We start from the raw sequence: 16,697 nt of genomic DNA, 5'->3' as shown, positions 1-16,697 counted from the left end.
CCATTTTTCATGTCAACGTATCCCATGACACATATAAAGTACTTTAGTGGGGGTGCTTGGCATATAGTGAAAGTTAGTTATTTTCTCTCTCTTGACTTCTGAGGCAAGGGTAAAAATTTCACAGGCTACCTCTTTAGCAACTCCTGTGGTGAGTGTAATGACAGTGGTTTGCAGAGTACTGTGTTTTTATGGAGAAGAATTCAAGCAGTGTTAGCTTTACATGACCTTTGGAAGCATGGGTAAAGCAGAAAGAGGGACACTGTGTGCATAGATTGTTCATAGACCTGATATACTGATAACAGATTTCTACTTTATTATTAATAAATATATATGGTAGGTACACATAATGGTTCTAATGTTTAAAGTAATTTCATGATACATTTCAAGACACATTGTATGTAGGAGAAAGAACTTGGTCTATGGAGTCAGACGAACACATCTGAATACACTCTCCCAAGTACTAGTTACGTACTTCTGGGTGCCTCTGTTTCTTCTGTAAAAGAGTCAAAATCCATACTGTGTTAGTCCGTGTTCTCCAAGAAGGAGCCATCATGAGAGAAGTTAGCATGCAAGGATTTCATTCGAGAAAATGCTGATGAAGGGCAATGGAGAGCAAGCTGGAGGAGGGTGGAAAAAACATCAGATCATCACACACTCTGACCTCAAATGAAGAAAAGAGGGAATGATGGAAGCGTCCTGGATGACCCTGTAGTCTAAAGATTGTTCAGGAGAGCCTTCAGAAAGTCCTCAAGGCAACTCTCCAGTCAGAGGAGTCTCTCATCCCGCAAGAACAGGGCTGCTTCAGTACCCCTGCTGTGCAAGTCACTAGCTGGGAGCAGCCCCCAGGAAGCATGGCTTGGGAGAAAGTGGGGCAATGACTACAGAGCAGTGGCTGGGGCCTTTACTTGTATTTTATTATATTCCCTCTCTACAAGGTGCGTTCTCATGGCCACCACATCTTCCTTTTGCAGATTTACTGTGAAATTAGAAATGAGATGGGTAAATTGCCTGGGAAAGTGTGCTTGACATGTAATACATGCTCAATAAAAGAATAGCTATTGTCATATGTTATTTGTGAACTGTTTATCATAATAACATAATATCATATCATAATAACAGGGATATTCATAAGTTACACATTGTTTAATCCTCAGGAAACTTCTTCCCATTAGGTGTTTGTATTAGTTTGCTAAGGCTGCCATAACAAAGTACCACAGACTGGGGGACTTAAATGGTGGAAATTTGTTTTCTCACAGTTGTGGAGGCTAGAAGTCAAGATCAAGGTGTCAGCAGAGTTGGTTTCTTCAGAAGTCTATCTCTTTGGCTTGTAGATGGCCATCTTGTGTGTATCTTCCCTCTGTGTGCATCTCTGTGTCTAAATTTCTTCTTTAAGGCTACCACTTATATTGGAGTCGGGTCCATCCTAACGACTTTATTTTAACTTAATTATCTCTTTTAAGACCCTATCTCCAAATACAGTCCTATTCTGAGGCCCTGGGTGTTAGAACTACAACATGGGAACTTTGGGGGACACAATTCACCCATAACAGTGTCGTCATCCATACACTAAAAATAAGAACTCTGAGAATTAGAGGTGTCACATCCAATGCCATGGTTACATAAGTAATGAAAAGCAGAAACAGGATCTCTGTAATTCCAAGCAAAGTCTATTCTCTTTTCATTAAAGTGTATTATACACCTGACCCTTGTATGTACTTGGCCCTTTCAGGTAGAGCATAAGAAAAAAGGTAACTCAGCCTAGTGAGTGTTAACCCAATATCCATAAAGTAAGAGAAGCTCTTGAATCAAGCTCTGTGTGTCTTTAGACTAATGATTCACGATTAAAGGTGAGTTTGCCTCCTGAGGGATATTTATTATCTTCTGTATACATTTCTGGTTGTCACAAGTGGGGGTGTGCTGCTGGCATTTGGTGGGTAGATGTCAGGGATGCTGCAAAATTTCTTACAATGCACAGGAATGCCTTCCAAAACAATGAAATATCTGGCTCAAAATGTCAACCGTGGTGAGACTGAGAAGCCCTACATTAGAGTAAGATAATTTGGTCATTGAGTCAGGACTAAAGGGATAGGAAGTTATCTAGACCTATCTTGAAAATTCAGGATTCTGTCCTGACCATTCCTGAGTATGATGCAGATTTCTTTCCCTAGGCCAGCTGGTTGGTATAGGCTCTGGGTGGCAGCCTGGCAAAAATGAAACCTATGTGATTCAAACTTGATTCTGGTTTTATAAAAATGTCTTTGTCCCTCTCACACCGGATCCTCCTAGATGAAAAGTTTGGGTGAGAGTAAGGAATAACTGAAAGAAAGGGCAAAGTTATAGTTACTAGAAAGAGACACTCAGGTATTGTGGAAATGGAAGAGCAACAACCCAGAATCAAGGGTTGCACAGGGGAGGAAGGCGCATTAAGGGACCTCTGTCTTTCAAAACTGCTTCTGAAAGCTTCCTCCCCAAGGAAAACATTCTGGTGCAGCTCTTCCAAACTGTTAGAAGCATCTTCAAAGCACCATGACTTGCACCTTAGGATGGGAAACTTGCAGCATCTGGGATCCTCCCAACACCCTAAAGAGCAGAGCTTAACTCTGAGGCTACAACCTCCATACCAGGGCCCTCCGCTTTGTCCATTACTTCATTTGCTTTAAGGAGAAGGACACTTGGATTGTTATCTATGGATACGTTCTAGCTGACTGCTCTGCTTGCTGGGGCGGGGCGTGGGAGGGAAGGGAATAATGCTTAGTTACTCTTGTCACTTTCACAAATCTTGGATGCCCTCCCCACCTCTCCTGCTACTCTTCTGATTTCAATTTCGCTCTACGCTCCATATTTAACAACCCAGACACCACTCCACCCAAGTGTCTTTATTGCTACACAAGCTTATTTTTGTTTGTACTTTAATTTTTTTAAAAAGATTTTATTTATTTATTTGCCAGAGAGAAAGAGAGGAAGATTACAAGCAGGGGGGGTGGCAGGCAGAGGGAGAAGCAGTATCCTTGCTAAGCAAGGAGCCCGATGTGGGACTCGATCCCAGGACCCTGAGATCATGACATGAGCCGAAGGCAGACGCTTAACCATCTGAGCCACCCAGGCACCCCATACTTTAATGTTTTTTATTTCAGCTGTGTCTCAGCGGGGCGTGAGGCATACACATAGACTTGTCTGCTAAACAGAACTGAACTCATCAATTTGTAATTTATCATGTTGCTACTAATTTGAGAATATAGGATTATTGATTTATGAGTATAACTTGTGATATAAGTGTTTTTACCTGACTTTATCCACAATCTTCTGGGAAATGATTATGCTACTATTGCTGATAACAAAGAATTTCAAAAGCTATTTATTAAGTGCTGAATATGATCTGGGTAGTTTACATATAGTTTCTGAGTTTTCAGACAAGATGGAGAAATTGTGGTCAGAGGAAAAAAATAGTAAATTGTCTAAGGTCATGGGGCTGGTAAGCGTCAGAGCCTGTACTGTCAGCAAGGGCTGTCTGAATATGAAGTTTTTTTTTTTTTATTTTTTAAAATTGTATTTTCTTATGTTATGTTAGTCACCATACATTACATCATTAGTTTTTGATGTAGTGTTCCATGATTCATTGTTTTCGTATAACACCCAGTGCTCCATGCGATACGTGCCCTCCTTAATACCCATCACCGGGCTAACCCATCCCCCACCCCCCTCCCCTCTAGAACCCTCAGTTTGTTTCTCAGAGTCCGTAGTCTCTCATGGTTCTTCTCCCAAATATGAAGCTTTTGCCTTATCTCTTGTATCACCTTTCCTTTGTTGGTGTATTTAGAAAGTCCCTGTGCCATAAAAATTACTGGAAGTCGTGTATTTAAAGCCCTGATCTTGATGAGCCCAGGGTGCCTCTCCAAAAATGCTCACCTATATTTTATTGTACATACGAAGCCATTCCAAACTGTTTCTTTTCATAAATTACCCACTTAAGGGTCCTTTTAAAATTACTTCTAAAAATCTTAAAGATGAAATTAATTATTTTTGACATGGTATTTCCTCACACACAGTATCGAGAGGCTGAACATTTTGGTCAATTTTTCACTCAGTGTGCAGACAGTAAGGATTGCTCTTCTGTGTTTTGTTGCCCTCTTAAGTGTTCCTGTAATAGTAGGTTATGCCATCTGATGGGCAGATTGCCTTTGCACCATTTTGCCTGTCATGTTGTTTCCCTAACATTAAGTAGGTGAGACTAGGAAAGGGCTCATAGAGGTTACACAGCTCAATAGAAAGCCTGTCCTTTTTTCTTTTCTTTTTTTTTAACTTCCCATTACACTTATGCCTTCCTCCACCCTTCCTTACAAATTCACTGGAAACAGTACAGCAAGAAATGCAAATACTCTTTTTTTTTTTTTCTCCTACAGTGCCCATCTTTTAACGGCTGATTAAAACTAGCTGAAGAGAATAACCAGAAAGAGCCTAGAGAAATTGTTCTTCTCTGTCTAGTTGTAAATAGCTGCTCTGTTAAGGAATTGGGGCTACTCCCACCAAAACAAAGGGTTAAGCATATTTTTTTCAAAACAACATTCTGAGTATGCATGTAAATGTGTGTACTCTGGATAACATTCCCCATGACAGTCTAGCCAGAAGGAAAACATGAGATGCTCTTGGAACAAACTGCCTTTTTTGACATATACTCACAACATGAATAGTCCCATTAAAACATTTAACCAGCATGGCTTGAGACATGTAAAAATGCAGTTTCCGTGCTGTGTCATGTCCTCAGCAATATGTGATTATATCTCCTGAGGTCATGTCCACACTTTAGCAGGCTTTATGTCTGATGAAATGATTATTTATTTTAAGAATACACTCTCTTTGTAGCTCTTACACAACTCTTACTGTTGCAGGAGATGTGTCTTCTATTGGCACAATAGTACATTTAAAATGGTCTCTTTTATTTTTGGTATTACAAGGTGACTTTTTAATTTCTGAATTTTATAGTTCAGCATGAATATCATCAAACGGTGCAAAACAACTACTATGGTATTTTGAATAGAAAACAAAAATCTGTCTTATGGAAAACTATACTTTATATCGACACAGCCCATCTGGGTCAAACAATGACCAAAATTAAAATCAACTCTAAAATCTTCAAAACAGGAGATACTGCTTCAGTTTTAGCCATTCCAGGAAAACCTGCTCCTCTAGTTAACTTGCTCCTCTAAAAATAAATCCTCTTAACTCTTTGCTTACAACTTATTTTTAGAAATGCATCATATTGGGTGCTTGGGTGGCTCAGTCGTTAAGCGTCTGCCTTCGGCTCATGTCATGATCCTAGGGTCCCGCATCCGGCTCCCTGCTCAGTGGGGAGCCTGCTTCTCCCTCTGCCTGCCGCTCCCCCTGCTTGTGCTCTCTCTCTGACAAATAAAATCTTAAAAAAAAAAATGCATTGCATTCATTCTTTCATAAAGCACCTTTCATATTACACCCTTGTTTGTTTTTAGAAAAAACACTTCAGGTACTATAGGTGGAATTCGACACTTAAGTAACCTCTTCTTGGTCCAAAATGATTCCTAGGTATTAAATGCCACCTCATTCAGCACTATTTTTTGTTAGTCTTTGTAAATTATACTTTAAAACTTAACCTGCTGTTCTGAAGATGGACACAACTTTATTAATGAGTCAGGAAATACCTTCAGAAGTACCTTTCACCATCTGGCAGTTGGAAGTGTTCTGATCTACCCACCACCAGGGTAATAGAGAACACCTTTTCAGAATACCAGTGGACTGATTCTTGGCATCTCTTATCTAAAAAAAAAAAGTTAAATTCACAACTGCACATTTTGAATCCAGCTTCCTTTTTTATTTATGAAAATACACACAGCAAGTTACTTCCCTCCAATTACCCAGAGGCTGAATTTGTGTTATATCTTCACAGACATGTGAATAGCTTCAGTTTGTTTTTTTGATTAGAGTTGACTTTGTTTTCCACGTAAACAAGAATTTTTATGGCAAAAAAAAAAAAAGAGGCAACTGAGGCAAAGAAAACCATAGTCAGAACCACTAGGCAAGTAATGTTATAGGCTTTGCAACTGCAGTATTAATAGCTGTTTTTAAAATACAGCCCTGGAACAAAACTACATTCATCTTATATTATCAACCTGTTTCCTCTCCTCCCCAACCCCCCCCCCCCCAGCTAAGATTTTTTTTCTTGCAAAGAATTTATCATTCAGGTTCTGGTTAGTTTTTTAGTTTAGTTCTTTTTTTTTTCTTTTTCTTTTTTTTTAATTCTGTGAAGTTTGGTTTTTGCAGAACTAAACCGTCTTAGGTGATGACCCTGACATCTTTGCTACTTATTGTATACTTAGAAGTTCAAATGAGAAAGCTTTTGGATTCAGACTTTTCAGCTAACTGATGTTTACAGAATTTTCGTAATGTAGATTTCAGTCATGTTGAGGGTCTCTCATAAAGATTTTAGAAGCTAAGACGTGGTCTCTTCCTGGGGGGTGTTTCATCTTCCTTATCTTTTTCATCATCCAGACGATTCATTAAGCCAACTGTGCTGCTACCGTGCAGGCTATGTGTTTCATTAGCAGCAGGAGCAGAATGGGATGAAGCAAATTTGTAGCCCCCCCGAGATGCTCTTTTAGGAGGATCTACCTTGTCTTCATTTTCTTTTGTTTTTTTAGTCTCCATAAATTTGTAACGATCCTGAAAATCATTTTCCAATGGCGGCATAATTGCTTCTCCTTCTTCTGAATTTCCTTTAAAACACTTTTCTTCCTTCTCCACGACTCTGGTACGCCTGTGAAGTATTCTACTATACGGTATAGAGTGTAAATTCCTCTGTATATGATTCTGCTGGTCTTTCTCTTCTTCATATTTAATCTTTAATCCTTTGAATGTCTGAACATATTCAATCGATTCAAGTGTTTTATAAAACTTTTCTACTATATGTGCAACAAGAGATTTGATATTTTCCACTCTTATGTATTCAAACAGCTCAATAACAGCTGAATTCAACATATTGTACCGAGTTCCGTTATTCAGGAGAGCATTGACAACTGGCTCAAAAAGATTTCCCTTGATGATGTAACAATTATAAAGTTCATCTTTAAGTCCAATCATCCTTCTCATAAAGCGGAGAGCACACAAGACCAGGAAAGTGTGCTTTGAATTCATCAAGATCAAGACTCTTCTCAGCAAGTCTTTGCTCAAAATATAGTTTTTTATGTAGTATGTGTGATGTTGCACACAAAATGTGAGCAGCTCTAAAATTAAAGAAAGCAGCTGTGCTGTTTGATAATTATTGAGGCAATTTGTGTTGTTTCTGTCGGATCCAGCTACATTATCCCCGTCACATATATCTTCTGAAGTGGTGGCAAAAAGTGGTGCTATGAAATTATGTATACAGTGCTTGTAGAAGAAATGTAGAAATTCACTTCTTTCACATTTATTAGGTGTTGCTAGCATGTTTTCTGGATCAAGTAGAATACGAAGAAGTCCCATTAAATGAACAGCACCTCCTAGCTCAGGATCAGTATCACAGATCATTTGCTCAATGACTACATTAATGAAAAGGTTACCGTCTTCACTCAGCTGGGCTTCTTCCATGATAAATTCTCGAATCATGGATGGACTATACTCCACTAGATAAGTAAATATATCAGTAGCAGCTGACTTTATTTGCAAATCCTCCATGCTCATTACAATTTTAAGAACAGGAAGAATCCCCAATTCTGTCAATGTTTCGAACAGTGCATCCTTGTCTGGATGCTGTAATGTCTGAGAAAATGCACAGAATTCCTTGAAGAAAAAGAGCAATTCGCGCCGCCTATCATCATTTATAGTCTCATCCCTTAACTGTGCAAAGACTTGAGACAAAAAGTTGTTATCATCTTTCAGCATGCTGACTATCTCAACCTTGCTGAGGAAAATAAAAGTTGTAAGAGTAGAAAGAAAGTTCTCTTCATACATGGATGGTACAGGCAAAAGGATGTCACGGATGTACTGTACCCTATATGTCTGATGTATTTTTTGCCTAAGTTCACAGTCTGTTATTGGTACGACTTCCTTGAACCTTGCATTTTGGGTCAAGAATTCCCTATGCCTTTTTGGCTGAGCCAAAGCAGGGTCATATTCGAGGCATCCTACCACATCCATGATACACTCAGGAGAAAACATGATCTCAAACAGGGTTGCCTTGTTAAGGAATAAGATGCCTTTAATAATTTCATGCAAATGGTGTAAGCCTGCAGTGTCCCCTAGGTCCTCACAGGTGTGGAACAGCTGCAGCAAATTTTTAATATAGTCCTCATTTTCTAAGATCAGAGCCAGTCTCTCCTTACCGATTGGTGAAGCGAGAACCGAGGAAATGAAGTCAGAAATCTCTTCAAGTTTACTGAGTTCACAGTTAGGCAGGTCAAACACATTATTGGTTTCCAGGACTTCATCCAGTTGTTGGTCTTCGGATTCCTCCAAGAGGTCTTGCGTTATTTTGACGGATGGATCTTTTCCTTGAACCCGGCAAATGTCTTCCCAGATCTCACTACAACCCTCGGCGTCCTGGAACTTCAACGCGATACCATGGTTCTCTGCTTCAGACCAAACAATCAGGGTTTTCTGTTGCTTCTGATAGGGCGTCTTTGAATTTACCTTTGACTCCAAGATTGCTGAGGCCTGGGAATCCGACTTAACGAGCAGGGACACTCCCTGGAGGCGCTTCACATAAATGGAAGAGACGTACCCGGTGCCGAGACAATCCCATCGGTGGTCCTTGTTCAGTGAGTAGACTTTTACACGATACCGGTCGTCAGCCATGGCGACTCCTGACCTCCTGTCCCTAGCCCTAGTCGCGGCGCAGGGGGGCGCTGGGTCTCGTGTGCCCGGAGTCGACTGTAATTGTCGCTGTTCTGACAGCGACGGTAGCTCAGGCGGTGGGAGGGGACAATTACGGTATAAGATGGCGGAGACGTAAGGTTCCGCTGGACGCTGGTGGTTCCTGAGGTCTGTAGAGCTCTCCGGAGTCCCACCTCCTCTCGCTTCCATCTTATGTTTCCCTTTCTTCATTTTACCCTCGCATATTCCTTCTTAACGTGGGTTTACGGAGTGAGCCTTTGGCCTGCTCCCCGTCGTCTGGGAGAGTCTCGATTATGGCAGGATTCTAAGGATTGTCACAGGAGTCTACCCCGACGGAACGTTCTATGCGTGTTGAGGCATTGCGGCCAAGCTTACGTGGAAGCTTAGTGATTAGAGCAAAGCGCTGTTCTTTCCATAAAAACTTTTGTTCCCCAGAAGCATTTGCACTTATCAGGTGTGTAGGAGACTGAGGACTTTAAACGAAAGAAAGCTGAATCACTTATGTCCTGACCAATTCAACACCTAATATTCCAGGTTGAGGCTACCCCCCCAACCCCCCCCCAAAAAGAAGTGGGAGCTAAGCGAAGTGTAGACTATTAGCGATAATTGGAGATCTGTAGGTGGGTCTTCTCCACCAAGCTTGGCCTATGTATCTGTTGCTCACTGAACCCATCCCGGGGGGAGGACCTTGTCACCAGAAGGCGCTGACAACTCTTTCATTTTGCTCCGCTGCGCCTAGAGCACTGTCATTTACCGCAGTGGGAAAACTTTTTTCCAATCTATAACCACACTCCTCATTCTTAGATGAGTGGGCCAGAGGGAAACGGCGTTGAAATTAGTTGAGTGCGTATTGAACATCACAGATCAGTTGTTTTATTTTCTTGATCTAGTGATAATAACAACCACAACTAAGTAATAATACTTGAGTGCCTATTAGTATTACAGAGAAAGGTAATAACGTAATTGAGCACGTTAAATACTTGAGTACTTTTTATGTTCAAGACAATGTGACAAGAACTTTTATATCTTTTTGTACTTAAATTTCATGATAACCTAGTGATACAGGAGTATTAAGGGTCCCTCTAAGATCAGGAAACAAACTTAGAGAAGTTAAATAAATCACCAAAGGTCACACTCCTAATAAGTTGAGGAACTCTGATTTGAACACACGTCTTTCTGATTCCAAAATTGGTTTTCCCGGCCATTGAACTATGCTAGCCCCTTCTTTTCTTGGCCTTCATTACATTTTATTTCACATTCCTTCCATCTATATAATTTGTAATCAACATAAAATTATCGAGAAGATGAAAGTCACGCACTTCCTTCTTTAGATCCACATCTGTGTATAGCCAACCGAAAAATAGAAGCTTGTATATGGCAACTTTGTTAAATATAATTTTAATAGTAACCAAGTTGATTTTTGATGTAGCAGCAACTTCTGCACTTTTCGTAAAAAAAAAAAATTTCCCCCCAAACATTAACCCTGTTATTGCAAGGGAAAAACAGAATTGGGCCACATCAAGCACATTTGGACTTGAAGAGTCCTGTTTGTAATTCATTTTACATAGCATTGGAAATGTGTGACAGTTCTCAAGTAGAGCACAGAAAAACTTTTCACGTACCTCTTTTGCAATGTCGCCTCCAGGAGATTACAGTACAGGAATATTCCCTGGGACAGTACAGCTGGGACACTTGGGAGACCTGAATGGAAATGACAATCATTTCATGAGAAAATTCAAATCAATACCGGGATACTACTGGTTTAAAAACCTTTACAAATCATTAATAATACTTACACATAAGAATTAATAAATGACAAATACAAACACTGATATATGTACTTACTAGTTTAAAATTCCTGTCTTATTTCAATGAGAGATTATGCAAATATGTAATAATAATAATGACATGCATGCTAATGGTCCAATTTTTTTTCTCTGCTGTGGTTATATTAAAGTTTCTACCAGAATCAAATATAATACTGTCAATTGTCTGAATATGCCCTCAGGTTTCATTCTCTGAGAGGCATTCAGCACAAATCTGTGTGTTCTCACAATTTTATCACAGGGAGTTTCCCTTAGGCCAATTAAGGTCCCTTTATCTTAATTAGGTTAATGAGAATCTCTTTGCAGTCTAAAAGAACCTCAAGTCCAAATTTCTTGTCGCTATTTCTGCAGTAGACTCACAGTCTGTCTTACTTGGTTTGGGAAGTAGAACAATGCCCTTTTTTGCTTCAGGCGTTCTACCTCCCTAAGATTATTATTTTATTGTTGTGTGGTTGTTTTGCAGGGAGCGTATGAATATGAATATATATGAATAACAAATGCCATATTCTAGGAGCTGTGTAGACCCTTTTATAGGTATTATTTATTTTTTATTTAACGCTCATACAATAATGGCCTGAGAAAGATATTATTACTACCATATTAGAGAGGAAAAAAACTTGAAACTCCAAAACTGAATCATACATTTGGTTCAAACCTCTGCAGTAAGGGATATTGCTCGGATCTGAAAGTAGGCCTATACCGTTCCAACTCTCCATTTGGGGGCTCCCAATATGCAAAGCTTTCTCTTAGACTGTGCATAAATTGTTATAGCAGATGTTTATAACAATTGTGATTTTTTTTTTATCCCAACTATCACTGCCATTTGATGTTTCTGTTTTATTTCGTGAAGGAAAATCATTGAGGCCAGTTCAGAATTAAAATAGGTAGATTTTTTTTTCAAGGACTTCATCATCACTTTTATTGTAACTCTCCTTATCATTCTGCTGTAACATAAACTTTCACAGTTTCAACTTCTTTATTTTATTTTATTTTATTATGTTATGTTAATCACCATACATTACATCATTCGTTTTTGATGTAGTGTTCCATGAGTCATTGTTTGTGCATAACACCCAGTACTCCATTCAGTACGTGCCCTCTTTAATACCCATCACAAGGCTAACCCATTCCGCCCCCCTCCTCTAGAACCCTCAGTTTGTTTCTCAGAGTCCATAGTCTCTCATGGTTCGTCTGATTTAATATTAAGACTGGATCCCTCTTCTGTTTTGGATGCCTTTCTCTTTCATGCTTCTTCCCCATGACCTGAGGGTAGTAAAAAGTAGTTCTTGATGCCTCTGCCCTGAAAATAGTTTTAGATAAGGACCTTGTAATTCATCCACATTTTATGACTACTAAGAGCTTAAGCTTTATATTTCTTAGAGTTATTTTAGAAAATGATAAAGGAATGAATCTACATTTCTGAATTTTAGGGATAGGTAACTCAAGCCATATATATATATATATATATATATATATATATATATATATATATACCGTTTAGATATCTAAATGTTCTATCTCTGAGATAACATTTCATAGTGGGAAGAGCAAGGTGATTTTTAATTCTATGAAATAGCATTAAAAATAGAATTATTCAAATGTATCTGCTCTGAAATTTTCAACTTCAAAATCATTAGCGAAAAACACCCATGTATGTTCTCTACAAGTTCTCCAGATAACTTTTTTCGTGGAATGTTGCCCTCTTTTGGCTACTATCATCTCTAATTTGGAAATCTGTAATAGTCTCCCCAGGCTTCTGCCTTCCTTCCCCCACTAGTATATTCTCAGTACAATAGCTAGAGAGGACTAATTTAAAACACACTGTATTCTCCAACTCCTCTGCTCAAAATCAATGTGTTTCTGCCTTACTTAGAATAAAAGCCAAAGTTCTAACTGTGGTTTATGAGGCCTGGCCCCCTTGACCACTCTGAGATCTTCCCCTAATAGTCTCTGTCTCCCTTATTTTGCTCCAGCCACACTACCCATCTAACTCTGCCAGAAGCACACCGGGCACACTCCTGCCTCAGGGCCTTTGTACCTGCCCTTTCTTCTACCTAGAACACTAGTTTTCAATATCTATGTGGCTCAGAGCCTCACTCCATTAAACGATTTATTCAAAAGCCCTTTTCTTCCAGTGAGACCTTCCCTAAGCACCTTTTTAAAATTGCAGAGACCTTCTACCCCAACCCATCCATGTGTTTTCTTTGATGTATCTTTTCTCCATATCACTGAGCATCATCTGAATATTTTATACTTCATTTATTCTGTTTTCCTCAACCAGACTATCAGCTGTTTGAGGGCTGTGATTTATCTGCTCATTTTTCTCACTGCTGTGTGCCTAGCACCCACCATAAGGCATGACATATAGTAGTTTCTCAACAATTATTTATTGAATAAATACATAAATGAATACATATTTTTTCTAGGATGATTTCCAACAATCTATTTATTTATTCTTCACAAAGTTATGAGCAACCCCTATGTATAGATCCTATACCAAGCACTGGGGATAAAACTGAATTTGAAATTTATTTGGTTATCTTATGGAACAAATAAATAGTTCTAATAGGAGATATTTCTAATTTACAAGATACATCTGGCATTTCCCCTGCTGCCCCACTCCCACCCTTCTTTTTTAAAGATTTATTTATTTATTTGAGAGAGAGAGTGTGTGCGCACGTGGTGGGGGGTTAGAGGCAGCAGGAGAGGGAAAGAGAGAATCTCAAGCAGAATCCCTGCTAAGTGGGGAGCCTGATGCGGGGCTTGATCTCAAAACCCTGAGATCACGACCTGAACTGAAATCAAGAGTCAGACGCTTAAACAACTGAGCCACCCAGTTACCCCCCAATCCCACTATTTTGGATCGTTTTCATCTTATTGATGGAGACCAGGGAAGCAATATTATCCTGTTTTAGGCTTTTAATTGCATGAAAAACTGGTTTCTTGAGTAAGCTGGATATTTTCTTCCGTGTTCTGTCAAACTCTCCTTCCCCAACCTTGGGCTAAATCAGTTTTTCCATCAACTCTCAAGTATTGAAAGAACGCTAGTTTTCTAATATTAAAATTTCTAGTCCATTTCAAGCTTCTGTCTGAGTCCTGTCTTGTCCAAAACAAGTCCATAGCCAAGCCTAGAGTCAAGAGATGAAAAAGTATGCCCCACCTAAGATGGGAGAATCATAGCAAAAGTACATAGCAAAGGATGTGGGTGGAAGGAACGATGAATTGGGGACATTAATGCAGTCTCCCACAAGCTTGAATAAAACAGCTATAACTCAGAACTTTAATGGGGGAAGAGGGCTATATGGTCACCCTGTATAAAGAATGTTAGGATGTGTGGATATTTAAAACATTTTAGGGGCACCTGAGGCAACTGGCTCAGTCAGTTAAGTGTCCAGCTCTTGGATTCGACTCAGGTCATGATCTCAGGGTCATGGGATCGAGCCCCTGCGTGGCTCCACGCTCAGTGGGGAGTCTGCTTCTTTCTGTCTCCATGTGCCCCTCCCTGCACTCATGGTCTCTCTCACTCTCAAATAAATAAATAAATTTTTAAAACCTTTTATTCTCAGCTGCAAACATCATCCTGTTATGTGTGCATTGCAACAGTACCAGCTATTATCTTCCCAGTGCTCAGAGGTAAGAAACATTTTAGTATTTTTTGGATCCACAGGCAGTTTCTATTAGCACTAGCCCATTTTCCACTGAGTGCTTGGCTTCCTTGGAAGCTCCAAATCACTTCCTCTTATCACATAGAATTAAAGGAGGAAGAAAAGAGGGGGGTGGGGGTAATGTCGTTCTCTTGACCACAAATACATTTTAGACTTTGACTTTCAGTGCCATGCTCTCCTCTTTTTCTTCTGTTCCAATAGTTTACTTCTCGACTTTTCAAGTTTTCTTTTAAAATGTACAATCCATAGATCCCCTCCTCCTTTATCCTGATAGACCATAGTATTTCCTGTTCCTACCTAGATCTCCACAAGTAACACTAGCTGACTACTTACTAATTACCCTACAACCATGTTATAAAAGTAACAGAAATGAGCATCATTTGGAGCTAAACACCGCTCAGTATTTGCTTAGAGGCAGTAACCATCTTCATTTCTCCAGTACAGCACTAGATATATTTATATTGTAAAATCTAAATTTTCATTTTTTAGGCAATAGCTGATTTCAACTTAACATTTTTACTTTGATTCCACTAACCTTTAAAGGAGTGCCTTGAATATATTTGATTTTTTGTTGATATAGTTGGGTTGAGTTAGAGACAGAAAAAAAAGTGTTTTCATGATAAGGGAAAATCTCAAACACCTTGGCTAGTATTGGTTTTGGATAGATTACTACTTGAAGTATGAAAACCCGGTTCATTCCTCCTGAAAAATAACCTTTTGTGTTTTGCTACGGCTAGGTGATCTGCTGCCACTTTCTTCGGTGGGGGAGCTGCCATAGCTGTGTAGGAAGTTATTTTTGAATGCTGACCTCATTCAGAAAAATATAAAACCTTTGTTTACAGTTCCTTAAAAGAATAATTTTTAAAACCTCTTAGCACATTTCTTTATCAGATATATAATCGATATATACAGCATCACATAAAATAAACATAAAAGGTTGTAATCAACATGTATTGTATAACTTCTTAAGTACAATGATGGTATTGTTCCCCTGTGTCTCGAATGGCTCTTAGGGATTATGTTTCCCATGAAACATGACCCTATAAAGTGAACTTTGATGAAGGTCCCATGCCTTATGAACTCCTACATTTGTGTTTGTTTGTCTGTTCGATTGGTTGATTACTGGGGGTAGGACACTTGTTGCCTATCCAGTAGATGCCATTAGCATCCCCTCCTCCAGGTTGTGACAACTCAAAATGTCTCCAGATAGTGCTGACTGTCCCCCTGGGGGCAAAGTCATCCTCAGTTGAGATCAACTACTAGTATATATTTTCAGTTCTCATCATCTACTAAGTGTTTAGAAACACACAAAATAGTTCAAAAAAGACAAATTTTGTGGTCCCCTCTTTTCACGTCCAGTGTAGTAAAACCAGCTTATTTGAACTTTTGTCATCCCAGATTTCTATGAGCCAGGATCTCTGCACATTTATAGTGAAACAGTAAGTGACATTTATTATCAGACCTCTCTCCCAGATAATCATTACATGAATCTGCTGTATTAGCAGCCACCTTCCTTTTGTCTCTCAGGCTTCCTTCCAGCAGCACACTGTATTTTCACACTCCTCTCTGCAAGTCCAGGCCCTTTAGTGTCCTGCAAGGCCTCACCTGTTCGTACTCATTGTGAGTACATCTCCCCCACCTTGAACTAACTCACTGGCCTTCTTGGGTATTTCCTTCTCATGTGAGGCCTCTGCTCTTGCTACTTCCGCTGACTAAAACTTCATGCCACCATACTTCCATGTCCCCCTCATCATCATTCACATTGCCTCTCAAAAGCTATTCCCTCAGAAGGTCTTCTCTCCTCGCACAATCTAAGACAGCACCCCCTTCTCTTCTCATGCTCTCTCACTTCACTCTATTTTAGCTTCTCAATAGAACTTTCCCAATCTAGAATTACCACATCATTTGTTTACTTTTATTGTCTTATTCTACGCCTACCCCACAAAAGGCAAAGATGAGTCCAGGCCAGTCTTATTCTCCCCTAGGAGACAATAGGCATTCAGCAAATATCTGATGGATGAGTACTTGAAAGAATGTATAAAGATCACTTTTTCTATATGCCACAGAGACATGGACAACATTTGTAAGAAATCATCTCCTTAAATGGACCTTCACTGAGATGTCATCATCTGCCACCGGGTCTGTGTTTTAGCCCTGTCTGAAATTCATAGTCAACTGTCCCTCTTAACTACATTCGATAGTTTAACTATCAACATTTTCTCCTCAACATTAACGTTCCACCCTAATTATCTTTCAGCAAAAACTCTTATCTAGTACTTCACTGAGAGAATAGACACCAACTCAAGGCTCACCTTCCATTTTCCAAGCAACCTTATTCATATGTTTAGCAATTTCCACCTCTCCCTCT

General features: G+C 39.4%; 1 protein-coding gene across 1 annotated transcript; it reads right to left on the bottom strand.

The window, feature by feature from the left end:
* Positions 1–6,453: 6,453 nt before the first annotated feature.
* Positions 6,454–8,799, bottom strand: LOC114197586 (serine/threonine-protein phosphatase 4 regulatory subunit 3B-like). Its single transcript, XM_028088659.1, has 2 exons — positions 7,290–8,799; positions 6,454–7,130 (listed from the first exon to the last, which is right to left on the bottom strand). Exons 1-2 carry the CDS (start codon positions 8,797–8,799, stop codon positions 6,454–6,456), a joined length of 2,187 nt encoding a protein of 728 aa, XP_027944460.1.
* Between the last annotated feature and the right edge of the window lie 7,898 nt (positions 8,800–16,697).

Source organism: Eumetopias jubatus, unplaced genomic scaffold (genome assembly GCF_037043125.1).
Source record: "Eumetopias jubatus isolate StellerSeaLion01/CBP00866 unplaced genomic scaffold, mEumJub1_p1.0 scaffold_11, whole genome shotgun sequence".
In the NCBI taxonomy this organism is placed as follows: Eukaryota; Metazoa; Chordata; class Mammalia; order Carnivora; family Otariidae; genus Eumetopias; species Eumetopias jubatus.
Note: the sequence above shows the minus strand (reverse complement) of the source record. Positions and strands in the feature narration are given on the sequence as shown.

What these genes read in the sequence shown, in the direction of transcription:
- LOC114197586 (XM_028088659.1), bottom strand. Translation starts at nt 8,799, where the DNA reads ATGGCTGACGACCGGTATCGTGTAAAAGTCTACTCACTGAACAAGGAC. An exon ending in AAACAACACAAATTGCCTCA is followed by an intron (nt 7,131 to 7,289) that starts ATAATTATCAAA and finishes TCCTGGTCTTGT; the next exon opens with GTGCTCTCCGCTTTATGAGA.